Genomic DNA, 27,183 nt, shown 5'->3' with positions numbered 1-27,183 from the left:
GCATTTCTTGCGGAGATTCCATCGAGAGCTTCTCACCGCCCGCATCGTCGGCTCCGCTTCTGCCAAAAGTCCCGCGGCTTCTTCTCCAGTTTCTCCTTAATCCCCATATCAAGATCCAGTATAGCCCGTCATGGCTCCCAAGAAGGACTCCAAGACCAAGGTCCGGGTTCAGCCCGTTCCAGAGAAACGTGGCTACGAGTTTGGAGGACCGTAGGTGCTCAATGCTCGGTTACAATTGACAATTGGATACTGACCCCACAGTCTCGGTGCGTTTGGGATCGTGTTTGGTCTGCCCGTGCTGGTCTACAGCTTCACCTTCCTGTGTAACGATGTCTCCGGCTGCCCAGCTCCTTCGCTACTACACCCGTCTACCGTGACGCTGGACCAATTGAAGGCGGAGGTTGGCTGGCCCAAGGGAGGGTTTGCAGATTTCTATGACACCAGCGTGACATTTTGGGTGCTGGGCTACTATCTGCTTAGCTTGGCCATGTACGTGTTCCTGCCTGGCCAGGAGGTCGAGGGCACCGAATTGGCATGTGGAGGAAGATTGCCCTACAAGTTCAACGGTTGGTTTCTTCAATTGACTCGTATCTGCCTCTCTAACGTCCTGCAGCTTTTCTGTCGGCCGTCCTGATCCTCTCCGGCTGTGCGACGGGCACCTACGTCTATGGTGCGGACTTTGCTGTCTGGACCTTCCTCTGGGACAACTACCTGCAGGTTATCACCGCCAACCTGGTGATTTGCACTGTCATCGCCATCTTCGTCTATGCGAAGAGCTTCACCGTTCCAGCCCCCGGGCAGCCCAACCCCGAGCTCCGTCAGCTAGCTCCGGGTGGTCACACTGGCAACGCGTTGTATGATTTCTTCATTGGCAGAGAGCTGAACCCCCGGGTGCGCCTGCCGATTCCATTTGTCAGCGAAGCTTCGCGCACGATCGATATCAAGTCCTGGCTCGAAATGCGTCCCGGCTTGCTGGGGTGGATTATCCTGAACCTGTCGAACATTGCTCGCCAGTACCGCACCTACGGCTACATCACGGACTCGATCGTCATCTCGACTGCTTTCCAGGCATTCTATGTCTTGGACGGCCTGTACATGGAGCCTGCTCTGCTGACTACAATGGACATCATCATGGACGGCTTCGGGTTCATGCTCTCATTTGGCGACCTCGTCTGGGTGCCGTTTATCTACAACTTCCAGACCCGCTACCTGGCCGTCTTCCCATACGAGCTGGGCTTCAATGGCATCCTGCTCGTTCTGGCCGTCACTGCCGTGGGCTACTCGATCTTTCGGGGCGCCAACAACCAGAAGAACCGTTTCCGCACCAACCCGAACGACCCCCGCGTCAAGCACCTCAAGTACATCCAGACGGCCAGCGGATCCAAGCTGATCACGTCCGGCTGGTGGGGAAGCGCCCGCCACATAAACTACCTGGGCGACTGGGTCATGTCGTGGTCGTACTGTCTGCCTACGGGCATTGCCGGCTACGCCATTATCCAGAGCATCAACCCGGCCACCGGGGACCTGCAGAAGCAGGCAGTGCAGACCCCCGAGAGCCGGGGCTGGGGAATGATCTTCACGTACTTCTTCCTGGTGTACTTTGGCACTCTGCTGATCCACCGCGAGCAGCGCGACGAGGAGAAGTGCAAGCGCAAGTACGGAGCCGACTGGGACCGGTATACGTCGTTGGTCCGGAGCCGGATCATTCCTGGCATTTACTGAAATTATGGGTATAGACCGAACAAAAGTTCTTAATGTATGATACTATCCGTCTGAACGACTCATATATCGGACATGACATGTATTAGTTAGACTGGACATCTTTATTCTTTTTAATGTCATCACGCTTTCTCTTCTTCCCTTTCTGATCCACCAACACTTCCAATCCCCATTCATCATCCCCATCATTCGGCACCCACGGCACCAGCACCTTCTTCGCCTCCAGCATAGCACATTCCCGTGCCTTTCCCACAGACGTCTCAAGCGCAGCCCTCTTGAACTCCTTATACGACGATGCCCTAACCACATGCCCTCCTTCCCCCTCAGTACCATCACCACCACCACCATCATCACCACCCAATACCCCCCTCAACGCCCCCCACATCTTCGCTCTCGACAGCGCCGACGCGCCCTTCCCCACCGGCACCGACGCCTTATACCCCTGCTTCATCCCCCCAATGATCGTCTCATACAACCCGGTCCACGAACCACTCAATTTCGGCAACTGCTTGGCCCCATTCTCCGCCGCATAGCGATCCACCCCACCACCACTACCACTACCACCTCCCCCAAGCACCGGCGCAGCCGCCCAAACAGCCGAGATATTCCCGGGCTTACACTTCATCCCAGCCTCCTTACTCTTCGGTTTCCCAAACGCCCACAACTCCTCCACAACTCCCATATCAACAGAGAGAACCCGGAACGGATGATACCCATACCCACCCCCTCCTTCGAACCTCGATACCAAAGGCCCCATCCTTCCCTCCACCCCCCAAGCCCTCACACACCCCGTCTCACTCACCTCCTCACGGGGCATCACCACCCCGGCCAGATACGCATTCTCCGTAATAGCCACCAGGAGGCTCATCCCCCTCGACAAGAGAGACGATACCTGTCGCAAGGCAAGTTTGTCCGAGCAGGACTTGCTTTTCGTGGATGGGGCGTCTGCGCGCGCGGGCTTGCGACGGACAATGCCTAACTGGGAGAAGTTGGCGCGGCCGGAGAGGAGGCCTGCTTCTTCTTCCTCTGAGGGGGTGATTTCCCATGGTGTCGGGTCGTCTTGCGCTGCCATGGTGAGCTCCATGCTTGCGTCGCCGCAGGGGGCGGTCGTGCAGTAGAGGTAGATTTTTAGGGAGGGGTGGAGTTCGAAGGGGGGTTCGTTGTTGTTGGTGTTCTTGTTTGGGGATTGTTGGCGCCGGCGGATGAAGGGGGAGGGTTTGGGTGTAAATAAAGATTGCTGATGATCATGTTCATGGTCTATTAATGCGCGAATCTCACTCAACAGCCAGTAATTGAATGCGCGGAGGGCCAGGATCTCGGCGTGCCAGTCGTGGAGGACGAGGCCGGTGCTGGATGCGAGTTGTGTGGTAGGGAGGCATTTTGCGCCGGAGCTGGATGGTTTAGTATTTACTTATAAATAATGTGTTTGTGGTGTGGTTATATAGGGTAGATAGTGGTAGGTGAACATACGTAACAGCCACACAGGTCAATTCTTCCTTCGCTGTATCATCATCATCATTATCTACACCAACATATTGTAAGCATACTACACCCAACCATAGTTCTTCCTATCAAGGAATAGCTTGCTTAAAGATAAAGAAAGGATATACAAACCCCTCACAACCACAACCCCACACATAGGAATCCACTCCCTCGTCCCATCATCCCTCAGAATAGGTTTACTGCGTGCGGGCAAAGCATCAAAGTGCGCATGCACAACTCTTGCAATTCTCTCTGCAAGCATACCATCTCCAGCATCTCCCTGCTTTTGTCGTTGTTCCATTATGCTATATATATATATATATATATATATCGTCTAGTTACGCATGCTGTAGTTTGTGCATGTCCCACTTTTATATCAAGTGGGTGCATATCACGTGACTTATCATCATCAATTATTCTTATCCATCTCATCTCCAACATCTAACTTATCCACCGCATTCCAACTACCACCACAACCACTCACACCCCCAATTCCATCCACCCACACAACCAACCGAAACAAAGGAAGGAGAAGACATCCAAAATGGCCGACAAACTCCGCACGATCCAAAACCTCGAGGCGATGCAAGCGCGGTACATCGGTACTGGCCACGCGGACACGACGAAATACGAATGGGTATCGAACATTGTCCGGGATAGCTACGCCTCGTATATTGGTCATCCGCCTATGTTGTCATATATGGCGTTGGGAATGGGCGAGTCGAAGGAGAAGGTTCGCGCGGCGATGATTGAGAAGATGGTTAGAGGGGCGGGGAATCCGCCGGAGGTTGGTTCATTCTTTTCTCTTCTTTCTTGTTTGGGGTTTGGGGATATGAATGAATTGGGCTAATGGGTGGGATATAGACGCAGGAATAATTCAGTACTACTGCTCTTTGAGTGATTGGTGGTGGGGTTTGAGGGCTGGGTGAGATGAAGGAGTTGAGTGTTTGATGGAGGAGTATTGTGGAAGGAGATAGATGATGGATGGTGGGATATGTGCTGTCGCGTTTGTGTCATGCAGGTATTTGCATACTACTGGAGTTCAATGGTGGGTTAATGGCGTTGGCGTGGAGGTTTCATGCATTACATTACATACTAAGGATAGGATATGGATAAGATGGGTTAAAATCAATCGATTATCATGTACAACGCTACGCTAATATACAATTACATTACATGCTAATCTCTCCCTTGTCATTTCCACCCCCCTGCGCCGCTGCCAACCGCGTATTCTCATTCTGCAACGACCCGATCAAATCCAGCCATTGCTTGCGCTCTCCGCGCAGTCGATGCACCTCCTTCTTGAGCACCTCCACCTCGCGGCGCAACGCCTCTGTCTCTGCCCGCGAGCGATGCTTCTCCTGCTTGTCTGCGTGCTTCTGCTGCCGCGCCTCGATCTTCGATGCTTCCTTGACCTGGTCTTTCTCGATCTTGCCGAGCTGTTTCAGCAGCTTGGATTCGTCGTGGAACAGCCCCGACGCAACCTTGTGCATCTTCGCCGTCTCGTGATCGGGGTTTTCGGCATGACGGCTCTTGCTTGACGTTTGGCCCTTGTGCACGCTGCTGGCTGGGCTGCTGCTAGGCGGTTCGCTGCTGGCTTGCTCGTTTGCTGCTGCTAGAGCGGTCGTGGATGTCTTGTCGCGCTTGGAGCCTTCCACTGGTGAGGTCACGCGGAGGGCTTGGATGTCGGCTCGTACTTTATCCAGCTGTGCTTCGACGTTGCGTTTGCGTTCTGCTAGCTTCGCTAGCTGCTTCTCGTGCGAGGTCAGCTTGCCCTTTTTGTTCTTGGCCATTAGCTCCAGCGCGGATACGTCGGGGCCTGCTTCCAGTGATGATTCGACGCCCGAGTTTGCTGATGGTGCTATCGACGCTTTGTCGTGCGATACTGCATCGTCTTCGTGCTCCTTGGCCCCCTCGACATCTGGCTCCGTGCTGCTGGCAGGGACACTCTGGGCAGAGACCTGGCGCGAGTGCTGCGGTAGGTAGTCCAGCACTGTCTGCGGCGCATACCGCTCCAGACCTGCGTTCACCAGGTATGCGAAGCTGGCAATCAACCCGTGATGCTCGACTTCAGTGTATGACTCGTCGTCACTGTCCTCACTGCTGGACGCATCCTCCTCATCATACTGACTATGACTGCCCACCGATCTGTCCGTGGACCTCCTCTTCCTCTCCCCGTCCCGACAAGCCCAATTCAAGAACTTGACAGCATCCGTACAGATGCTCTTGGGGGTACCCTTCTCCACCATCCATCTGGGGATATTACCCCCCGGATCACTCCTCGTCACCATCACCCACTCCACCGGATTCATTGCCCCCTCAGGCTTACCCTCCACAGGTATCTCCCGAATAAACTCCACACTCTCATACATACCCCGAATATACCCCGGCACCGGAGGCACCTCATCATGCTCGCACGGTCTCGACACCATCATCCACTCCCTCCCCTTCCCTTCCTTCTTCCGTCTCTCCTCACCCTCACTCTCATCCCAACTCACAATCAAACTCACAAAATCCCTCGCAGTCGTAGGCTTCGGAAACTGCGCCGAAACATGATACACCTGCACCCTACCAATCACCCCCTCCCCACCACCACCATCATCACCACCACCCATAACCTCCACCCCCTCAACCAACCTCTCCGCCCCAATCCCCCTAACCGCCTGATCCGGCATCTTCCCCTTCCTCACCCGTTCCTGATTCCTCCTCAACGTCTCCCCCATCTCACCCGACAACTTCTCCCTCCACCGCTCAAACCCCAACCCCTCATGCACGCTCCGCCTCCCAAACCAGTGTCCCTTCCCGTCTCCCCCCTGCAACTTATATATCGGGATCTGCAACGGGTTATCCCGAGAATTGGTCACTCGTATCGGCTTGCTCCATTGTTTCCGTAATGCTTGCACCCCGCCTCCTTTTCCATTGTTGTTGCTTTTCCCACTCCCGCTCCCACTACCGCTACTGCTATCGCCATTATTCCCGTTATCATGATCCACTAAATCATGCACAGGAACTGCGTCGCTCGCCTTGACTACCTTGCTCGCTGGGTGTCCGCCGTACGCGGCCTGCTGCGTCTGGATATCGTCGTCTGAAGGCAACGGGACGGAATCGACAATCAGGTGCGCTTTTGTGCGGAGGTCGGTGATGTAGGCTCGTAGGGCGGCGGGGTCGGTGCTGGGCACGTCGGTCCAGGTGGTGGGGGAGAGAGATTCCAGGGATTCTTGGAGGGTGGGGAGGGGCATTTTCTTTCTTTCTTTCTTTCTTTTTATCGACTTAGTTGGGTATGCTTGTGGTTCGGGTCGGTTCGGTTCAATTGTTGTGTATGTGGTGTGGTGTTATTGGTCATGTGAGGTCTTCTTTGTTGTCTTGGTTCTGGGGTTATTCTCTGGGCGTGAGATAGATCCCTGTAGAAGTGATGAGGTCCTGTGTAAGTCGTCGGAGATGTTGGAGTGATGATGGTTGTAGATTAAGGAAATCTCCGGGCGATAGGTGGGGGAAGTAAGAGGGGGTATGTCACAGGAGGATCTAGGCAACCAGGCAGACATATAATAGAATAAAATAAAGCATTAGAATACCATTAGAAGCTAATCCGATCAAGAGCAGAAGTTCATCGTCAGAGGAAGATAATGAATGGTACCTCCGGTTCTGGTGGTGTTGCGGAGTTCGGGGTCTGACGTCACCGGTCCGGGGCACAAAAAGACCGTTCTTGCCGATGAATCCAGCAAGGTTCGCTCTCCCCTGGCAGCCATGAGATCAGTACTTACTATTCTACGCCTTACTCTACATCCTGTCTACTGCGCAGTGCCGATCGTCTTGTGGTCCATTATGTCAGACTAAGTACATCGTGCCAAATAATTGAAAAAGATCGTAGTAATGCTTAGAATAAAGAACGAAGATCCAAAGAAGACTGGGCGCAGCCCTCCAGCATCCGATTCCCGCTCACAGTCTCACCCAGTGAGGATGTGAACGGGCGTATCCAGGTAATTTCAAACCCAGCCTGGATGATAGGAGATGAACCTACCGGACAGCCACATTGACGGGACAGTGAGCCCAGGTTAGTCTCGTAAGGTTCCACTGACGGTCACAGACCATTAGTTGCAAACCCGATCAGGTCCGCCACAGGCGGATCTTCAGATCAGAGACGCCCCAGAGCTACCTGCGCCACATCATCTGTGCTGCCAAACTCTGCAGCCATCACATCCCAGATGTAGATAGCCACAGCAGTCGCTAGCCACCTCTGCCATCAATGGGTACCTGTACCCAGCAGACGGTGTCGTCAGGACGACCACCATGCACAGCACAGCAGCCCTCCTGACTCCGCGACACGAAACGAAGGGCGAACATTCCTCATCCAAATCATATCCCAAGCCGCGAGGCTAACCAGGTCTTCATGACATATAATGCGGGATTGAAAGGGGGCATCCCCAAAAATCAGAACAAACAGCCGACCCGCCGCTCTTGATGCTATAGAACGAAAATCAAACAAAACGCTAGCGCTGTCAAAGGCAAACGAAAAGAATAGGGCACTTGTGGTGGAAACTGGTGTCATCGAATGTGAAAAGAGATAAGAAAACCAATGCAAAGACGTGAGGGTGTATCATGTGTTTCGCAAATCATCAAGGGTAACGCCGTCATTGATGCCAATTAGTCTGATGAGGGTATCCGTGGGGATAGGACCCCGGTCGTTCTCGTGACTGTGTATACGCGGGCCCCGGTGGCATGGAGCCGTAGTCATATTGTCGGTACGGATCCTCGGATCTATTCCAAAGACACGCGAAGTCAGGGATACCGTTAACATCAAGTGTCTGGTTCCATGGACCTGTTACATTGTTGTCCCGTATGGCAGTGTAAAATCTTGGTACCGGTTCTCCCATCCAAACCCCGCCAGACCAGCCACTGTGCTGCACGGTTGCACTAGCATGCTCGGCAGCGGGAGCGCCGCGATGGTCGCCGACGTCGCCGCTGTGCTGTAGTATTGTGTCGCATTGTATGGTGAAGTGGTATACGGCTGGCTGAACGTTGGGGAAGTAAGCTGCGCTTCTCCCATGCCGTTCATGGTTGTCCACATACCAGCGTTCGGCTCGCCAGTGCTGGTTGTTGCGGGGCTGGATGGGAGGACCTTCCACGACTCCAAAGGCAGTGTTTGTGGCATCGGCTCCTGCCACCAGGTTCCCGGTACGGTCGAGCTGGGAAGGATAGGGGTCGACCGGAGGACGTCAACTACACGTGGCGGCGGGGGAAGTAGAGGCACGAAGAGACTGGTTATCGCCGCCTTCGCGTCATCGCTGCGGCCGCCAAGCAGTTCGCCTGCGCCATCCTCCTCGAGCCCTTCCAGCGCGAGCGCCTCTGTGCGATAGACAAACTTGTTGACGGCTTGCACAAATTCCTCCTGCAGCTTCTTCAGCTGACTATCCTTGTCGGACCAGTCCCAAGTGCTGGCAGCCGTGTCGACGGAATAGACGTCCTTGTGGTAGTCGACGAGAGCCTCGATGGTCTCCGGAGTCAATTTAAAGGCGACTTCGTTCTGCGAAACCATGTCGACATGCACGACGTACGCTTCGATGTGTACCATCTGGTAGTTGCACATGGCCTCAACGAGGGGGTTGTCGTCCTTCTTGAGTTCCGCATCGGGGGCCTTGGGAAACATCAGAGAGCACAGCGTCCAGATGGCGTCGGGGGATGACAGCGTCTCCGTAAGGCATCTGGTATGCTGGGTAACATTGTTAAGGGGTCGCTTGACTCGGTTCACTCTTTTGAGGGTGGCAGTCAGCCAAGGCTCGATGCGCGCATTCAACACCACGTTCGGCGACGAGCGTGGAGCGAATGCGGCTGCCGACGAGGGCAGCAAGACGGTTGGCATAATTAGACTGCGCAGTGACGAGCAAAGATGGTGCTATACTTGACGACAAACGAACGCAAAAATGAAGGGCGGATCAGTAAAGAGAGAGATAAGATAGGGTGGAAAAAGAGCATAGAGGCGACATTCGCCCACAGCGAGTGATTTATCCCGATACAGTCCGAAGCGTGACGGCAAAGTAACTTGAAGTCACGAGGACCGAGGCGAGTAAGGGCAGCGCGGAAAGACTAGAAAGTAGTCGGAAGGAAGGTTACCTGCCTGGAGGGAGGAGGTTGGTAGTATATATTAAAATCCCCACCGTCAGGAACCGGGAGTGGAGTGGAAAGCAGTACTACTTGAGTAGTAGTAGTAGTAGTGGTGGAGGAAGAGGGTTGTATAGGTCAAAATTACTGTTTGTGTGTGTGGGCGAATGCGCAATAGAAGTGAGGGTAAAAGAAAGGAATGGCAACGATGATAAGCAAAAGGGTTTAAAATAAAATCAACCAAAAAGAAATAGGACCAGACGAGCGGCAGAAGAGGGGAGGAAGAAAAGAAAAAGAGCGAGGCGGGGACAAACGGGGGAATGAGAAAGACAAAGAGAAGGAAAAGCAGCAGGAAGCAGAAGAAAGAGGAGAAGAGAGGGAAAAAGAGGAGAGGGGCGAGGGTGACCCAAAAGGGAAAGCAAGAGTCCCGACCAACTTTTCGGGATGGATCAGTCAATCCTAAATGGAGGTAAAAAGTCAACTGAGCGAGTTGATGGATGGATCGGATGGGATGCAGGATGGATACAGTAAGAGGCAGTACTGTATGAAGAGGGGGGGAGGAGCAGCAGTAGCAGCAGCCAAAACTGTGGTTCCGAGCGGATTTATACAGCCGCCAAATGAGGTGAGAAGGGCAGATCTGTCAACCACTGTCAAGAAACGTTGGCTCCGACTGTCAGACCAAAAAGAAAAGAGATGTCGATGGATAAATATTAAGAGAATAAGAGAGAGAGAGAGATCAAAGATGATCAATATAACATTATTGAGTCACTTCATAAATAATAAAAAATAAAATAAAAATATTCAGATCCAAATCCCAACTGTAAAATCCAGCAGCATACACACTGATACATACCCATATCCATACACACACCCACGCACACACACACACACAACACGCGCGCACTACATTTACCCATCCAGCTTTTGCCTTGGAGTTAGAAAAAAGTCTCCAATAGCGCAGACCGGCGACTTTCGATTTCCCATTTTAAGAATTTTAATTACTTTTCTTAATCTTTTCCCCTCATTTTTTTACTTGTTTTCCGAGGTTTTTTTTCTTTTTCCATTTAGTACTCTCAATTTTCCTCCTTTTCTTTCAGAGGTGAGGATTTTTTTTTTTTTTTTTTTCACTCATGCAGACGCGGAATCCCGATCGTATGGTACGAGAAGAAAAAATAAATTGGCCACCGTCCGGATTGACCGTCCGATCTCAGGTGCGCAGCAGCAGCAGCAGCAGCAGCAGCAGCGGCGGCGGCGGCGGCGTCAGGTCTGTTCCCCTTCAGGCTGGGTTTAGCAGGATGCAGGCGTCCAGAAGTGTCGTCGGTGGTGGAGACACCCGACCAGTCCTGGCGTGGTCGATCCAAAGATGTCATTGCTAAGAGATTCCCTAACTACCGTCTCGTTTTCCCACACCTGAGTCAAGAAATGGGGCCAACTTAGACCACACTACGATCGGGGCGGGTAGGTAGCATATGTTAGTGACTTAGTGTGTATGGCACACTAAGTAGATACCACTACAAAATCTGTGTAGGGTGGACACACTCTCACTCAACTCTCACACACATAGTACCTAAATACGGGATAAGTTTGGGTCAACAGGCGCTTAGTCTAGTTAGTATTATCCTCTTTCTTTCCACACCCCCTTTAGTTTATCTACCCCTCCAAAACAATACCGGGAACAAAAAGACGAGGAATTGTTCCAAACAACTCTTTGGCGGCATCACAGGAAAGTTCGACCAAGGCGCGCGTCGTTCCCTGGCGGCATTGCGTCCTGATTTGGAGGGTTTCGGATGGTTCCTCGGCGGTCGAATCGCGTGGGAGAGACAGCACAAAAGCTAAGTAAGTAGTGGTAGTAGTAAGTAGTAGTAGTATTGTTGGAATCCCTCCCGGGCCTAGGTGCTTTTTTCCACCCCTTTACCTTTTTTTACTTTTTTCTCATAGATTGTGTTGCGTGTATTTCTTCATTTGATTGTTCTCTTTGGTCATAAACTCCTATTTTTTTTTCCCCTGCGGAAATAGGGATCGTGTCTGGACTGCTCTGGACATTACGGAGTGCGACGGTGGGAATAAGAGGTCGGACTAGACCCTCGTCTGTGTGTCACAGGCACGACCCAGACTGACGGTCGGACGGACCGTCAGGTCTGACATCCCGTTCACGCATATGAGTTAGAAAGAAGTTGGACGTTACACTGGAGAGGGAGAGACGTGAAGGGAGAAAATGCTGGTGCATGAGCCGTCTGGGGCGGCAGCAACAGCAGCTGGGAAAAGTGGGAGGCGCTGCAGAAGACAGTATGCATTTCAGTCCGGCGTGCAGGTAGACAGGGCACGGCGATGCCAATTGCAATGACCAAGAGGGCTGGCTAAGCCCCGATGGCTGATCCACTTCCGGATGGATGGAGGGCTGGAGTGTATGCATGCACGGATGCATCTCTCTCGGCTCCTGGAAAACGGTCCTGTGGTCGGCAGAATTGACTGGTCGGGTCGATTTATCTGATTCTGCTCTGTTGCCTTCACAGCCAGCATTATTTCAGCAGCCATCCTGGATGCCGTCCTCTAGTTCAGACTCCATGGATCTTGAAAGCTGTCGTAAATGAACAGAACGTGGTGAATATCCTCGCTGAACCCCCCACCATTATCCTGGTTTGTGAAGATCACCCGATTGCCCTGGAAATTCTAATGCCCAATCGAGTAAGACAATAGCAGCCGGCGCCCATTCCGCCACCTGGTGGATCCCAACTTCAGCTGGGAAGAACATCTGCCTAGTAAACCGCTGCTTATGGTAGGTTGTTCGGCCCTCTCATAGTGGGTTTTTGAGAAGGAATCTGGTTTAGTTTCACTCTTAAAATACCCAAAGAGGGCATTTTTTCACTAATTTTGTTAAAATGGGTGGCTTATTAACCAACAAGTGTATTAAGTCACGGGACAAAAAGGAGAAAGTTAACCATAATTCAAAGACACGAAAAAGCACACGACAAATAAGACTGTAAGATCATAACTTCATCTTCCACTCGAAAGAGTAAATCCCCCGCGCGCTCAAGTTTTGCGCGCAACGGGTTATACAGACCGCTGCCCGCGGCAAAAGCACAATAGAACCCACATTTGCTTGCTGCATGACTCACAGTAGCAGCGCTTTGGAGTCGGCCGTGTACATAGTAGAAAGATTATGCCTTCAATAGCACCACATACTCCATAACAACAATAACTACTACTACAGAGGGTCTTTCCGGATCAAGTGTAGAGGAACCAGATAATCTACCCGAAATCCCACGCTTTATCAACCAAAGGTTCAGGAGGGTCCACAAAGCGCTGGCCACCAGTACGCTGTCGCACCGACTCGGTTCCAAAGATCGTGACCCAACGGATACTGTCTGCCTGCTGCGTATTGTTGTGCGGCACACTGCACTACTTCTTATCGCTCTTATTCTATGTTTCTTGCAACATTGGAGAGAACACACACTAAGATAAACTTGTGATAGGAGGAACTCCTCTCCTCCAAGTAAGCCTTGATCGAAACATGGACGCAGCACGCAATGGGGAAAGGGCAACGTGAAACGAACTCGGCCTGGTTGTTCCAATCCACAACATTATTCGGATCCCCTAACCCTCTTCGGGTAGCGGAGGGAAAAAGACCTCAGACTCAGCTGATGAATCATGGAGGGGTTGAGGGCATCGTGGGGCGAGCTAAATGTCCTTGGAAGTTGGTACAAGGTCTCTTCTGGCCTCAGATTCGCTGACACCCTCACGGTCCGGCTCATACGCCGCAGCTGAGATCCCTGCTACGATCTACCATTGGACTGGGCTCCGTCGACGGTCATCTCCAGACTTTCTCGAATGGGCAGTCAGTCGGACGGGAGGCCTCCTCGTAAGAAATGATACTCCGTTATTACACGCAGCACAAAGGGAGCGAAAAGGGGATGTCACCCGTCGAACCTCCCCCCGATCTGCATGCATGCGCTTCTCGCGTTGCCCTGAACTACCCTAATGTGTAGAACTTGTCGCTAGTCTGCACGCCCACCCGCCGCTTCATGGTTGGCTGACTGAGAGCCCTGGCTTGTGCTCGTGTCATCCAGGAGACACCGGAATCTGGAGATATTACCATGACCAGGCACAAACTCCGAGCACATGGATCTGTGGCAAGCCAATGCACAAGCCTGGTATTTAGGGGTAGTGGGCGCCCGGCGACACCGGGACTGGCTGAAATGGAGATGAAAAAAAGTTCATCCATAGATGCGGTCATGTCATCCCCTAGACTAGCCGACCTTGCACGACCCTCCTCGGACGGCATCAACCCAACCAGGGCCGGAGCATCAACCAAAAAGCGGCAGTGCCTGGGGTCAATGGGTGAGGCAAGACGATGCTAAACTTCGGTCTCAGCACGCGCCTAGCAGTGGACTCAATCAAAGCGGAGTATACTCACCAGGCATGGGAAGAGATTGGGTGGATGGAGGCACGAGAGGAAACAATGGCAGAGCGCATCGCTGCGTCGGCTGGAGTCGGTTCCGGGCACCAGATGGCAAGGTAGTCAGTCTGGCGCAAGAATGCGGCATAAGCAACCAGCGCGTCGTCAGCTGTGCACTAAAGACCATGCGACCCATCAGATTGGATGCCGAATGCTGGAACGACCGTTATGGCCCGCACTATGACATATCGTGGACCCTAGCCTATACATACTTAGCAAGGCTGGAGTCAAGAAAAGAGGCATGGATCGCCTCATGGGGCAAATAGAGAGACGGCAAAATGGTATAAAAAAAGAAATGAAGCAGCAGAGAGTAGGCAAGCAAGGATATGCAGGATGCAGGCAGGCAACAGGAAAAGCCCCGTTGGTGGACAAGACGTGAATTTGACGGCGGTGTCGGCGATGGCCGATTGCTGCGCCTCACCCGTCGCTGCTGTCATTTTGAGCCACATCACTGTGGCGAAGTTTCTGCAGAACCACCATGACATAATGGGCGGAGAATTTATTTGGAACTAGGGCACCACTGGAACAATGTAGAGTCGAACTAGAAGAATATTGTTTGACTAGTTACCTGTCGACAGTAGTTGGTAGTGAAGAATCTCCCCACTACTATCAGATACATCATGCTTAGTCTCGGGTCATATGGGCGATGAGATAAGCGGGACGAGTTGTTAGTTACTAGTTAGTTAACTAACTAACTAAACTTACTCTCCTGCGCAGTCTACTAACTACTACCTGCATCTGCATCCATCGAAGACTGTATACGAAGTACGATGCCTGCTAACCCAGAAATTACCACCCGGAACGCAAAGGCTCTTCCTTCACATGACCAGCACTTAGCGCTGCGCCCCATTGTCTGCCTTGATGACCTCCCCCATCACACTCATCACACGCCTGGATGCAACGGGCGGCTTCGATTATCGGAGGTTTCATGCAAGATTCCGGATTCAATCCGGACCTCCACGACGGGGACACGGCATGGCAGCCTTGAAGAAAAACATTGCAACCGCGCGCGCATTGAAGCCGCTCGCAGGCAGGTCTGAGATAGCCTAATGATACCGCTAGTGAGAATGCAACCTGCATCATTACCATGCATTACCTTACATGCCCGCCTAAGCGCTGAGTCCTCGCCCATCTTAACCAGAGTCAGACTTTAGTCCCCGACCCGGACTGCAACTGGCCAATACGGGCTGCCTTGCTGAGGCTAATCCCTGTTCTGTGTTTCAGACAACCCCATCCCCGTGCGGGCGACCAGGGGGGCACTGGGTCAGCCATGCCAGAGGAGGGGGCCCCGTACTACTGTAGGGCATGCATACTACCGGGAGATATCTTGGGCTTTTAACCTCATTTTTCCTTCTCTGATCCCGAGTGTAATGGTGGTGTCGACCCACTTGGTTCTGCTGACAGTGCATGCCAGTTTGGTCACCTGTTCTACTAGCCATCTTAGGAAGGGAATGGACTGGCCTGGATGCTCGAAGAGTGTTGGAATGAGGTCATCTCGTTCGGATTCATCCTCCAGGGGAGCTGCGGTCATCTATTCTCCTATCTAAGGGGACACCGAGCACAAACATCCTGGAGATAGGTATGCGTACTTTGTCCGCTGATCCAGGGGTCAAAGCTACAAGGAATAATGGTCTGGACTCATCACTCTCGTACTTCTGAAGAGGTCTATTTATGCTGGAGTCCGAAGTAGGAAGTCCCTATTTTGTGAGCTGAGCTACTGATCGATTTTATAGTTCTGTTGTGAGACAACAGTCCTTCGCTCCTGACGTAACTGTTTACAAACTTCCCTCTTCGATACTGCCAATCCCCAATCCAGCTGAGGAGATACCCCTCGCTCGTCTCCACCACCTCTTGGCCATCTAGACCCATCACATCGGTTCAGGTCACCCTCTAACCATGGTCTGTCGAAACCGGGGCACATTAGCTGATGTCAGCACCTAATTGCGACACTATTGATATGGCATAGCATGTGGACTGAGACCACCACAGCCAGCCAAACTATATTATATAGATACCAAGACCATCCGAGCACAGAGTGCTTTGGCTCCAGAATGAGCCGAATTTTATGCACAATATGTCACACAGTCACTCACCTCTGGTACGTACTAGAGAGAAGATCACTTTCAGCTGGCTATTTTGCATCTGCATTGAGCGAAAAGACCTTGGACAGCTGACTCTAATGTAACACCGCACATGCTTCCCAACTTTCTTTTACCTGCCGTAAATGCTGAAACCGATATGTAAACGCTCTTGTGAGATCTGTCTTTGATGCCTGATATGTCACAACAGTGGCTTGAAGCTTGTACAACATGAGGTAAAGTCGACCGGGTTACTACCATCATGATGACACTGCATGAGGTTCTGAAAGAGGACCGGTCGTCAAAAGTTCGACCCCTCTGGTTCACGACAGATGCGCTTATCACCTGACCTGTCTAGTTGTGTTGCTTTTTCTTCTCAATGTATGGTCTGTTGCCTATATGCGTGACATGTTAATGATCCCGAATGGTGTTCATCGCGATAATTTTCTTTTTCTTTGATGTCTAGGTGAGCATTTACTATGGCTAGCAGAGCAAGCGAAAAAGGAGCAGAGGGACTGCAATACACTATTAGTCTGCACGAGCTAAGTGAAACTAAAAGACTCAATCACTCGATAAATACATATTACTTATTACTCAGTCCTTTTTATGCTTCCCATACTGACACTCCTTCCAGCGCATCAGCTAAATAATGGCACCAGATATAGACCACTTAGTACTTTTACCTTCGAATCTCTAAGTAACTCCAACCCAATTAGCACCAACTCTCAAGTTTACCTTTCTCCCAAGCCATATTACTCACGATTAGCTTTGAAACTTAACCAACTGCCAAGACCAGTGGCAAGTCTAAGATTGAGCATACAAATTCTGCAGACCAACGGTAAAACTCTACATCTTATTATGAAGCTTGTACAGCCAACGTCACGGATTGAGTTGTTACACAGCCACACGAAGCTTTCTTTCAGGAAAGAAAGTTAAATTCAGCTTTGAAAGAAATTTTGAGATAAAGTACTGATTCATCACGTGTTGGCTAATCTATAGGATAAAGTTCTTTCGAAAGTCTCAGTCAAGCATGCGTGAAGTTCTAAGAATCAATAGTATGTATCCGGACGAGATGTCATTCAAAGATATGGGGATAGCAAAGGTATAAAAATAACCTCTAATAAATTCCAAGAGTCAGAGATGTGGGATTTCAATGGCTAAGACTGAGTCTTATGGAGAAGGTGAGATGGTTAGATTCATTGGTGACTACTAAAGTATCTTAACCGAAATCTAACTTGATTCTACCTATCCAAAAAACTACTAAAATCTCATATATGGTTTTTAGTAGTAGTAAAGAGTATAGTGGACACGTGAAATATACATTTTCATAAGCTACTTCGTATTTCAATCATGCTCGATGGACCTACTACACGATGAACCCAATTTTCGAAATATGCATCTCAGCACCAAACTCACTAACACCAAGCATGAATCATGGGATGATGATAATGATAAAGAACAGGAAGTAACACACACTCACACACATATACCTACTCCCTTGTAATTAACCTCCCCAAGAAGTCAAGATAAAGACAAGCATGAAACCCCTCATTTCCGTCAGGACTGCTAGTGACCCGCAATGACATGTTTCAAGTCTAACAAACACCATTGAGTCGTATTCACGGAAGTTTCTTTGACTTATATGTTATTCTCTTCTAGTAAGAGACGTGACTTTGGGTGAGTCTCGATATTAGGGTTTTTATCTCTTTCCTGTCTTCATCAAAAGCTTGTCTCCAAGGTTATATGTGGTTGTCCAGGATCTCATTGTGTTTCAAGATCGTTGATCTGACGGAGTTACTGGACACATGGGTCTAGCTTTGAGATATGGGTATTGGTTCGTGGTTTGTATAGCTGGATAGGATAGAAGCATGGTGCTTCTGGATTAAGTAGTAGTTGTGAGTAAAGCAAAGGGATGTGATGGGCTTGGGTATGTTCAGCTGCGTGAGGAAGGGGTATTAGTTGGGCTAGATAAGGCATGGAATAGTTTTCATGATCACTTTATGCCACAAAGTTGATAGTCTATCAGATGATAGGCTCGCTCTTCGAGCTCTTCAAACAATCTCTTGTCTATAGTATGTCTGTACTACTATAGAACCAGTGTTATAACACCTGCCTGACTACTTATGATTGAACGTGATTCTACAGTGATATAGTCCTACTTAAGTATATTATATACGTCTGTACTATCATTAGCGACAGCTATTAGTATACTATTTAGATCTTCTTTTACCACTAAACGAGATCATTTATCGTATGTTATTTACGTTTAGTTCCTGGTATAAGAATCGAAACTTAGGCTATCAACAAAACCAAGTGAGAAGAGAACCAGCAAGTGATTCAAGACAAATACACATATCAGATATAGCAATCTCATCTCGCTTCACACAAAGGCCTTTCTTGCTCAAATACATAGCACAACCTGGTAGTATATAGTTTACCCAGACTCATGCATGGCGCTGAATAAGCGCGTGCAGGCCTTGGGGACTAGCACCCACCAGTTCGTCCACTTTCTGGCCATTTTTAAACACCATAAAAGTAGGCAAGGTTCTGATTCCAGCTTCTTCGGCAATCTCAGGCTGGGTATCAGTATCGATTTTAGCGAACTTGATCGCGCTCGACTCAAGACTAGAGGCCAGTTGTTCGAAGATTGGACTGATCATTCTGCAAGGACCACACCATGTAGCCCAGAAGTCGACAATTACCACATTGCCTGAGTTAATGAGGGCTCGGAAGTCGGAGAGACTGATAGTGTAGAAGAGGAGCATGGTCAGTTACTTATTTATTTGGAAGTTGATGAGGATATGTTTAGGATGATTAAAAAAAGGTCATACCTCTCAATAGCAGGAACAGGCATGATGCAGAAAGGTTTTTGATAAGAATTGAATTTGGGAGTGGAGGATAACGGTAAGAATAAGTGGTGCTAGTAGTTGGGTTTCTAGTAGCCACGGTTTGGATAGTAAAGGAGGTTGATGTTTAAAAGGAAAAACACAGTCGTGACGGGAGGGAGATGAATGGGGGTTTTATAGTTACCAACATCAAGCTGAGTTTGTCACTGATATCATAATCCTCAACTCGAATCGTATGTAACCCCACTTCGCTTAGGCCCTCGCGTTTGTTGAAATGGAAAATGGATTGGATTTGTTGTTGAACTGTACGGCTGAGCAGCTGAATAGCTGAACAGCCGTTGTGGTCGAATCATCGCGGTTGATAATATCCACTAATGCATCGTCAGCCTGAACCCCCCACTTAATTCACGGGATAGATCTGCCCCTCCTTTAGCCGTGCAGAGATCTATCTCAGCTCTTCCAGAGATGAAGATTGTTGAGGTATTTCCTGAGATGTGATTATGTAGTGGTAATTTACTTGGAAGGCTGAGGTATTTGCAAAGAATGTTTGAGCGAAACAACACTACTACTTGTGTAGAGCTAGGTCCAAAATCAAATATAGATGACCCATCTTTCCTTTTTAAATATATTTACTCAAGCTAGTTCCTATCTCTAATGATGTTGAATATTGATTAGTACTGTGTTACTCGGGAAAGGGTAGGGCATGACTTTTCAAACTTCGTTCCACTATATGAAGGTCACATAACTCACATGTAAAGTGCTCGAAGAAGTCCCTATTAAGTACAAGAGAGACATATAACCACTGGCAGATGTTCGACATGCCCTCTGACGGATGCTCGAAGATGGAAGAGAAAGAAGCTTCTTCAGTTCCTTACCCGAGAAAAGAGATGTAACTTACCTATCAAGATCAATCGCGTTGACTTAAGACTTGTAGAGGCAGAGTCAACAAGACATATTACCAATCTGGACCTGGTTTGTAGTACCTCAGGCTCACCACACCAACATCCCAAACTTACCTATACCCTTGTGACGCAAGTTACGTATATCAAGTGTTTATATCAGAGCAAAAAGAGAATGGAGAGGGAGAGAAGTACAAAAGTAAAGGATAGAGTAATATTCGCAAGCTCTAGTCGATGCTTTCTTTCATCACCTTTTAAGCATGCAAGAAAAATGAGAGACATATCAATTAGACTGTAGAAACGCTCAGTTGGGTAAGAATCAAGTCTGAACCACTTCGTATTTATCAATCTTGCTGTTTCATATTCTATCAGATCTTACTCTTCCAAGTCCGAGTTGGATGGTTAACACAGGTGGTCGTCAGAGACCACGTAGGAAGAAGAGGAGGCAAAGGATCAATTGACACCTGTCTGGCTGCAGTGAATGTCTCAACAAAGATACTGGCTCAATAAACATGCTAAAAGAGGTAGAGTAAATTATACATTCAGGCTTCCTCGTCTTCACTGTAAAAGAGTATCTCTTACCGGGAATTACTGGCAGGTAGTTCCACAGGCGAACCGCTACATCGCTGACTACATATTGCGGACAGGCCTGCTCAAGCGGTTCGGTCAGGTCGGACTCGACCCCTACCCTGAATATACCTAGCGAAGCCAGAAACACGTTGGCTTCAGGAAAATGGGGATAGCGGTTGAAGATGATGAGTAGTGAACCCGAACACGTCCAATCTAAGTCAGCGGGGAAGGCTACACATATCAGGAGGAAGGAACAGGCAAGTAGGAAGTATGCAGTGGAAGACGGAGAGAGATAGGAGGGTCACTCGCAGGTAGCTATGTAGCCAGCTGCGACACTCCTTTTATTATTATCTCTTTGCATGCAGTTTAGCTAAGTCTAGCTGCGGCGAAGACCTTCCTACGTTGTAGCATGCAATGTTGCAAGTCTCTGTAGTTCGAGGAAGATAGCGTCTAGGGCCACATTCTTGCTTCAACTGGTGAAGTATTCGTATACCTAGCATTTTACCTAGCAGGCTCGATTGGATATGAGAACAAAAATGCGAATTTTGAATTAAGCTGTATAGAATGCTGCTATGAGACGACACCAAGGACCATCGCCAAGTACTTAGTTCCTGAAAATCCTGCGGCAGGTGTATGCGATATCAGTGTTGAATAGACCAGTAAGAAAAATGGCAAGTAGTTTCCGTCTGCTCAAAAATCGTTTCGATGAATAAATCACGCAATGTGTTGGAGGACTCATTTAGTGCGTCTACCCCCGAAAAGTCTGCTATAGCTAGCAGTGCCCTAGCCTGAGATGGTATATAGGTGAGCTCTTAACGGGTAATAGGGCTATGTGTGAAACACCGGCTCCTAAGTATTCCATTTTGATATGCATGGACGGATGAGCCCCGGTGAAGGAATGAACAGGACCCGTAGAATACATTACATATTCCGCTTAAGGTTGTTGGATCAAGCACTTAGAAAGATAGACAACGCATCTAGAACCGAGTAGAACTAGATAAGAGAATGAAAAGGCGATAAGATGACCCTGAATTTCGCATCGTCAGCTTGAAACAACCTCAAAGATATAGCTGCCCCTTTGTGATAACCAACAGTGCAGCAGGAAGGAGAGAAAAGGATTTCCCGCAAAACAGAGGAATAAGAATTAAGGAGAAAAACTAAGTAGCAGATCATCCAACCGACTTGACTCCATATTTGGGCCATCCACTGAAGCAGGCTACCGTTACAAAATAGAGCGGAAGTAGATCCGGTCTGATTTTTGGGCCCAACCCAACCCAGACCACCACCACACACGCACACCATCCTGCAAATAATAAACCAGAACAACTGGAATAGCGATGAATTAACTTCTCGTACCTGGATGATTCCATGGGATCTAGAAAGTGTCTATAATTATCATCGTGGTAGAAAACTTATCTGGTTATCTACGACAGAAATGGAAGTGAGTCAGCACGTTTTGGGATGCGGCAAGATCGGCCTCCCTTGCTGATCGAGAAAGTAGGGCCCGAGCCGTCAAATGACTTTCTCCTTGCCAGTTCCAATTCCTGCTTTTGCCTCTGAGGGCGTGGTAGTCTGGAAGTAAGGTCTGCACTGTGTCATGTAGCACAATGTTTTAGTCTGCAATATGCGATCTACCAGAGATAGGGTAGCTCCCCCTTGGTTGTCTCATCTTCTTGACATCCCAAGGTCGGTGGTGGCTGGTGCGGTCGTCGCTGCGGATCACAATCTTTTGGAGCCGTGAAAGATCAATTGGCTTCTGAAATCAGATTTTTGAAATCATGAAATCCTAGGATGAGACATTGCTCTGGATATGAAGGATGAGGTGAGATGTTCGGGTGGTGAGAGGGAATACCTCGGAGTTACGCAAAGTTAATGCGGGTGTGGAGGCCACCATCTGCATAAAATAGCCCGCACACTGCATCGTGGAAAATTTTATTATGCAGGTCCAGTAATGTAACATTCCGTTTCTTTCTTCAATTGATGCACTGTCATGACGTTGAAAAGAATGACTCGCGACCGAGAGGGATCTTGTGTTGACTGGCGATGTGAAAATGCGGGAGGGGACCATGCTCAATAGATGATAGCCAACTCAGAACCAACGGTTATGGGTGTGCCCTGACCCATTCCTTCCCCAGTTTGACCAAGAAATCCTTCGTGTGGTTGTCGAGGAACCACGGCGCCAACCCCGCTTGATGGTCGCCGTCGATCATCAAGCTAATTTAGACCGAGTCCGAGGGGGAAACCTAAATCGCCAACTGCCCGCTCGCCAACTCCAGTAGCCAGGGCCATTGCTACTTCACATGTTACCGAGCATCTCTCTTGCCGAACCTCGCAGCACGGCAACTGCTCCTTGCGCTGTTTCGCGGACTCCGAGTGCAACCTCGCTGCTGCGGGTGGGTTGGGCACTTATGTTGGCCATTGCACTGAGGGCATTCCAACGACTACTCGTGCGAGTACACTGTAGTTAGCGTCCATCACTGGAGACCCAGGTTCTACCGGTAAACTACTATTGTTTCCACCCGTCCCCGCAAAGTCAAGTCGGAGAACATTTGCCGTAGATGGCTTAGGTGATAGTCACCCACAGCTTCCAACCTGATAACCAACGTGAACGGCGAACACTGCCACTGGGTAACAGTCGAAAGAGTGGACCTCCCAGGTCACACGCCTTAGCCAGGAACTAGGACTCCTATTTCCCAAGGCACATCCAATCACTGTTTGGGTGTCAACACCCACCGCGGAGTCAATTGCGACATGGCATCATAGCCGCAAGGGCAAATTTTGTCAGATGCTCGCTTGACTCAAAATGATGGGCTTTGGTGTCGATCACCGAGGTACCCAGGAAGTTAGAGCGGAAAAATAAGCCCATATCGGGAGCCAAACCATGATCCTAAGTGCACCTCGTAATTTCCCTTCCCATTCATTCGCCCCCCCGCAAGGCTAAGTGCCCCTAACGCAGCTTAAGGTGCACGGTTCACTCCGACAAGCATAGGCTGCTCCAGATCAAACCATCTACTCGGTTGGATCAGAGGAGCATTCCCCTGCGGTGGGTAGCCAGTTCGGGTACTCATCTGGTGGTCCAATACGGACGATCGTCACGTTGTCCTTGACCAGGGACCGAAAAGGAATTATCCCCGTTAGGTTAGGACGAGGCCAATCCGCATGGTCTCGGTAGTATGGCTATTATGAGACGCCCCAGCACGTCCTAGTCATTTCACATGTGGGGTTAAGGACAGCCCTCGGCCTTGTCTCGATATTTGGATCGATGTGGAGAGCGCGGGTGGCTGCCGTGTATCTGCAGGCATAAAAGGAGCCCTGCCATCTGCATTGATCTGGACCCTGACTCGTCCGTCGTCAATTGCTGGCATTCCCTGGTGGAGAGCACCCTCAACATGCGCGTCTCGTCGGCCCTTCTTTCCGCCCTTTTGCTTTCCAGCACTTCGCTGGCAACTCCGGCCCAGGTTTCCTCATCAGTGGCTATCTCTACACAGGGGAGCCCGGCACCTGAGGAACATGTTGCAGCACAAACAACTGCAGCAGCAGAGGCAACTGCGGCGGCGGCAGCGTCGGCGGCAGCAACTGGTGCATCCGAACAGACGGCCAGTACCAAGCAGCAGCCAGACAACGATGCTAGTGCCGACCAGCAAAACGCGAATGCTGCCACTCAGCAGTCAAACGCAAACACAAACACAAACACAGACACTGGTAACCAGCAGCCATCTGCCGATGTAGCTGGTCAGCAAACCACCCCCAGTGCCGTACAGCAAACAGCCGCAGCTCCGGAATCGACAAGCCAAACAACCGCCACCCAGTCACAGGGAGGAGATCTTCTTGGTGGACTGGTGGGTGGAATCCTTGGTGGTGGCTCCAGCCAAAATACTGGAGCAAGCAGCACTGCTGCCGCATCCCCCTCAGCAGCAGGTCTTGGTCAGTCTGCCACCTCCACGCAGGACAGCGCGTCTTCCGCAACGACGAGTTCTTCATCATCCGCAGGCGGCTCTTCCGGAAATCTTTTAACGGACATTGGTGATGGCCTCGATGGCCTCCTGGGTCTCTTGTCGCCAACATTCTTGAAGAATGTTGAGTCGTTCTTCAACCACTTTGCATATCTGTTCGATGACAAGACTACCGACCAGACGAAGTCATTGATCGACACTGCGTACAACCTGCTCACCAAGCAGTTGATCACAGAATTGACCGGTCTCCTCAACAATGCAAACAGCCTATTGACGCCGAACTTTGTGAACGAGACCCAGCAACTGATCAACTCGGTTGGTCCGCTCGTCACGCCACAATTGTTCAAGAAGGTCTCTACCTTGCTTGATAATGGCAACAACCTGTTGACTGCTGAGTTTGTCAAGGAGGTTAACGGCCTGATTGGCAATGCAAACAACTTGTTGACAGCCGACTTCGTGAAGGAGACACGTGAGCTTATCGAAGCTGTCTCTCCTGTACTGACACCAGATTTACTTGGTGAGGTTGGCACGCTGCTTAACAACGCCAATGATCTCCTGACTGCAGACTTCGTTAAGGAAACGAAGTCGCTCATCAGCGCGGTCGGCCCGATCCTGACTCCAGAACTGCTGAAGGAAGTCAACACGCTATTGACTAATGCCAACAGCTTGTTGACTGCAAACTTCGTCAAGGAGACAACATCTTTGATTGATACAGTCGCGCCTAATTTGACACCAGAACTGTTCAAGGAGATCAACTCGGTCCTCAGCAATGCCAATGGCCTCTTGACACCAGGCTTTGTCAATGAGACTCAATCTTTGATCGAAACTGTTGCTCCTAACCTGACCCCCGAATTGTTCAAGGAGATCAACTCTGTCCTGGGCAACGCTAATAACCTGTTGACCACCGACTTCGTGAAGGAAACCAAGAGCTTGATCGGCGCCGTTGCCCCTGTACTTACACCAGCTGTTCTCGCAGAGGTTGCTGGCTTGTTGGGCAATGCCAATGACCTGCTCACACCGACATTCGTCAACGAGACTCAGGGCTTGATTGGCGCCGTGGCTCCAGTCTTGACACCTGCTCTTCTAAAGGAAGTTGGCAGTCTCTTGGGCAACGCCAACTCTCTGCTGACTACCGGATTCGTTGATGAGACCCAAACATTGGTTGGCAATGCGAACGACCTCCTGACGACCGATTTCGTCAAGGAGACCCGTAGCTTAATTGGCGATCTTTCACCGGTCATCACACCTCAATTGCTATCAGAGGTCTCAGGATTGCTCGACAATGCGAACTCCCTATTGACAGCGAAGTTTGTCAATGAGACGCAAGGATTGATCGACGATCTCTCGCCAGTCATCACACCTGAGTTGCTCGGCGAGGTCGGCGGACTTCTCGGCAACGCCAACAAGCTCTTGACCACCAAGTTCGTTGAAGAGACCCAGAATCTGATCGATAGTGTGGCACCTGCAATCACTCCTGCTCTCCTCACGAAGGTGAACTACTTGCTGGGTAACGCAACGAACCTGTTGACACCTAGTTTCGTCAATGAGACGAGCAACCTCATCGACGAAGTTTCGCCGATCCTGAGTGAAGTTGCGCCTATCCTTACACCCGAAATGCTTGGCGAAATCGGCGGTCTCCTTGGAAATGCCAACGACTTGTTGACTTCGAAGTTTGTCAACGAAACGCAAGTACTCGTTGAGGACGCTTCCGAGGTAAGTTTCTTCTAAACAACAACCGCACAGTGAGCCACAGACTAACTTTTCATAGTTGCTTCCCGCTTTGGTTAAGGTCTTGGGATCGCTGTGAATGTAATGAGGCGTGATATTTGAAGGATATACGATCTGATGGACAACGAGTCTACTTTAATCCTATGAGTAATTATGTGTTTGATGTTGATGCATTCAATGTTCACGACGCTTGTGCTGCCGATTCAACGTCAAGTACAGACGATGTCTTAATATTAGCACATCCATAGTCATAAGACCTCCTATCGCCGTTCCTGGTGTGGAGCTGGCTTTGCCGTAATCGCAAGATCAACTCATCGCGGTGTTCATGGATGAACACTTCCTGATTGCCTCCAAGCCTTGTATAGGAAGTAGCTCGATTTGCCAGTATGTTTTCCGAGCCGTAGAAGAGATCTCCATCGAAGCCGAACCGTATTCAAATCTGTCACGCCGGGTTTTTGGAGAAAAAAAATCCTGAATGAAGCCGAGCACACGGTATGGCTTATTCATCCCATCACTGGGTGCCAATTCCAGTAGAGCGGCTCAAAGAGGAGTTCAACCTGCTCGGCGCCATCTGCTAGTCGTCCGGGTTTCGAGGTCGCACAATGATTCATCTCTCATTGTATTTGTCCCCTCTGAGAAGACTGGCGGTGCCCTTTTGTTGATGGCCATGTATGAATATGTCTGCATGGTTTGTGTAAAGCTTATCTGACCGAACACATTATTTAAGACGCAATGTTCGAAGTCTTGACTTCTTGGTATTTGGACAAGACCTTCATCTCTGTGTTGCGTTCCTTGATCTTCTTGTCCATAGCTTTCTGCACTTCTTCGCGCTTCTTCTCGGCATCTTCCAGCTTTTGCCTCACTTCCCTGGCAGCTTCTTCTTGCGCCTTCAGGGCCGCTTCTGGTGTCGGATATTCCTGGCGTAGTTGTTCAATCTGGGAGCGTATTTCTTCTTCATCGATGGGAGTGCAAGTAACTGGGTGGTATTTGTGCGGCGGTAATGGTTCGCCCGGAATACGAATCTCAGGTAGCAGTTCGTGAATCGCAGTGGTGCGGACAGGGGAGTCCTGCGGGACCGCCTTGGCTGTGGGAGAAGGCGTCGGCTCAGAAGGCGGAGAGAGAGGGAGTTGTTGATCCATATTGATGTAGGCTGTTGAGAACGAGCGTTTACTGGACAACCATATACAAAACTCGAGTTCAATAGGGTAAATTGTGCCAGAAAATAGTGAGATTTCGCAGGTTATTGGAAACTGAGGTGATGAGAGTTCTTGAATGTTCCTGGGATTTTGTCAGTTGCCATTACTGCCATCTGCCGGTTCACCGCCATTAATGGTCACCTGATCCGAGACGGTGCCC

General features: G+C 50.0%; 10 protein-coding genes across 10 annotated transcripts; 5 read left to right on the top strand and 5 right to left on the bottom strand.

The window, feature by feature from the left end:
- Window positions 1-124: 124 nt before the first annotated feature.
- Window positions 125-1,792, top strand: erg24B (c-14 sterol reductase). Its single transcript, XM_025681442.1, has 3 exons — window positions 125-210; window positions 262-566; window positions 614-1,792. The coding sequence occupies exons 1-3, from the start codon at window positions 131-133 to the stop codon at window positions 1,720-1,722; spliced, it is 1,494 nt and encodes a 497-aa protein (XP_025536970.1). The 5' UTR covers window positions 125-130; the 3' UTR covers window positions 1,723-1,792.
- A 60-nt stretch (window positions 1,793-1,852) lies between these two features.
- BO79DRAFT_130046 (tRNA-specific adenosine deaminase) lies at window positions 1,853-3,496 on the bottom strand (the record flags this gene model as incomplete). The annotated part of the gene is made up of 2 exons (XM_025677969.1): window positions 1,853-3,110; window positions 3,357-3,496. Coding segments are annotated over 2 exons (1,398 nt in total), but the record flags the coding sequence as incomplete, so codon positions are not given.
- Window positions 3,497-3,671: 175 nt separating this feature from the next.
- Window positions 3,672-4,323, top strand: BO79DRAFT_210492 (splicing factor 3B subunit 5 family protein). Its single transcript, XM_025682814.1, has 2 exons — window positions 3,672-3,988; window positions 4,066-4,323. The coding sequence occupies exons 1-2, from the start codon at window positions 3,746-3,748 to the stop codon at window positions 4,075-4,077; spliced, it is 255 nt and encodes an 84-aa protein (XP_025536968.1). The 5' UTR covers window positions 3,672-3,745; the 3' UTR covers window positions 4,078-4,323.
- Window positions 4,323-5,783, bottom strand: BO79DRAFT_210491 (uncharacterized protein). Its single transcript, XM_025682813.1, has one exon. The coding sequence runs from the start codon at window positions 5,448-5,450 to the stop codon at window positions 4,374-4,376; it is 1,077 nt and encodes a 358-aa protein (XP_025536967.1). The 5' UTR covers window positions 5,451-5,783; the 3' UTR covers window positions 4,323-4,373.
- A 2,046-nt stretch (window positions 5,784-7,829) lies between these two features.
- Window positions 7,830-9,058, bottom strand: BO79DRAFT_230861 (uncharacterized protein; the record flags this gene model as incomplete). The annotated part of the gene is made up of 2 exons (XM_025684122.1): window positions 7,830-8,230; window positions 8,269-9,058. 2 exons carry the CDS (start codon window positions 9,056-9,058, stop codon window positions 7,830-7,832), a joined length of 1,191 nt encoding a protein of 396 aa, XP_025536966.1.
- Window positions 9,059-13,503: 4,445 nt separating this feature from the next.
- On the top strand, window positions 13,504-14,072 carry BO79DRAFT_210489 (uncharacterized protein). Its single transcript, XM_025682812.1, has one exon. It carries the CDS (start codon window positions 13,717-13,719, stop codon window positions 14,017-14,019), a length of 303 nt encoding a protein of 100 aa, XP_025536965.1. The 5' UTR covers window positions 13,504-13,716; the 3' UTR covers window positions 14,020-14,072.
- A 653-nt stretch (window positions 14,073-14,725) lies between these two features.
- BO79DRAFT_239413 (uncharacterized protein) lies at window positions 14,726-15,753 on the top strand (the record flags this gene model as incomplete). Its single annotated transcript, XM_025684919.1, has 4 exons — window positions 14,726-14,787; window positions 14,897-15,051; window positions 15,202-15,279; window positions 15,578-15,753. The coding sequence occupies 4 exons, from the start codon at window positions 14,729-14,731 to the stop codon at window positions 15,679-15,681; spliced, it is 396 nt and encodes a 131-aa protein (XP_025536964.1). The 3' UTR covers window positions 15,682-15,753.
- Window positions 15,754-18,089: 2,336 nt separating this feature from the next.
- On the bottom strand, window positions 18,090-18,952 carry BO79DRAFT_178043 (thioredoxin). The gene is made up of 2 exons (XM_025679961.1): window positions 18,663-18,952; window positions 18,090-18,573 (listed from the first exon to the last, which is right to left on the bottom strand). Exons 1-2 carry the CDS (start codon window positions 18,683-18,685, stop codon window positions 18,276-18,278), a joined length of 321 nt encoding a protein of 106 aa, XP_025536963.1. The 5' UTR covers window positions 18,686-18,952; the 3' UTR covers window positions 18,090-18,275.
- A 4,553-nt stretch (window positions 18,953-23,505) lies between these two features.
- BO79DRAFT_239411 (uncharacterized protein) lies at window positions 23,506-26,030 on the top strand. The gene is made up of 2 exons (XM_025684918.1): window positions 23,506-25,812; window positions 25,868-26,030. The coding sequence occupies exons 1-2, from the start codon at window positions 23,536-23,538 to the stop codon at window positions 25,904-25,906; spliced, it is 2,316 nt and encodes a 771-aa protein (XP_025536962.1). The 5' UTR covers window positions 23,506-23,535; the 3' UTR covers window positions 25,907-26,030.
- Window positions 26,031-26,543: 513 nt separating this feature from the next.
- On the bottom strand, window positions 26,544-27,088 carry BO79DRAFT_38760 (uncharacterized protein). Its single transcript, XM_025689168.1, has one exon. The coding sequence runs from the start codon at window positions 26,964-26,966 to the stop codon at window positions 26,550-26,552; it is 417 nt and encodes a 138-aa protein (XP_025536961.1). The 5' UTR covers window positions 26,967-27,088; the 3' UTR covers window positions 26,544-26,549.
- Window positions 27,089-27,183: the final 95 nt, after the last annotated feature.

This window comes from Aspergillus costaricaensis, assembly GCF_003184835.1.
Source record: "Aspergillus costaricaensis CBS 115574 unplaced genomic scaffold BO79scaffold_27, whole genome shotgun sequence".
Lineage (NCBI taxonomy): Eukaryota > Fungi > Ascomycota > Eurotiomycetes > Eurotiales > Aspergillaceae > Aspergillus > Aspergillus costaricensis.
This window is presented reverse-complemented; position numbering and strand designations above follow the sequence as displayed.

Bases quoted from the DNA above. Each gene is read 5' to 3' on its own strand.
- erg24B (XM_025681442.1), top strand. From the start codon at position 131: ATGGCTCCCAAGAAGGACTCCAAGACCAAGGTCCGGGTTCAGCCCGTT. The intron at 211-261 runs GTAGGTGCTCAA...CTGACCCCACAG, and splicing joins GGCTACGAGTTTGGAGGACC to TCTCGGTGCGTTTGGGATCG. The intron at 567-613 runs GTTGGTTTCTTC...AACGTCCTGCAG, and splicing joins ATTGCCCTACAAGTTCAACG to CTTTTCTGTCGGCCGTCCTG.
- BO79DRAFT_210492 (XM_025682814.1), top strand. From the start codon at position 3,746: ATGGCCGACAAACTCCGCACGATCCAAAACCTCGAGGCGATGCAAGCG.
- BO79DRAFT_210491 (XM_025682813.1), bottom strand. From the start codon at position 5,450: ATGGTGGAGAAGGGTACCCCCAAGAGCATCTGTACGGATGCTGTCAAG.
- BO79DRAFT_210489 (XM_025682812.1), top strand. From the start codon at position 13,717: ATGGGAAGAGATTGGGTGGATGGAGGCACGAGAGGAAACAATGGCAGA.
- BO79DRAFT_178043 (XM_025679961.1), bottom strand. From the start codon at position 18,685: ATGCCTGTTCCTGCTATTGAGAG. The intron at 18,574-18,662 runs GTATGACCTTTT...CTACACTATCAG, and splicing joins CCTGTTCCTGCTATTGAGAG to TCTCTCCGACTTCCGAGCCC.
- BO79DRAFT_239411 (XM_025684918.1), top strand. From the start codon at position 23,536: ATGCGCGTCTCGTCGGCCCTTCTTTCCGCCCTTTTGCTTTCCAGCACT. The intron at 25,813-25,867 runs GTAAGTTTCTTC...AACTTTTCATAG, and splicing joins TCGTTGAGGACGCTTCCGAG to TTGCTTCCCGCTTTGGTTAA.
- BO79DRAFT_38760 (XM_025689168.1), bottom strand. From the start codon at position 26,966: ATGGATCAACAACTCCCTCTCTCTCCGCCTTCTGAGCCGACGCCTTCT.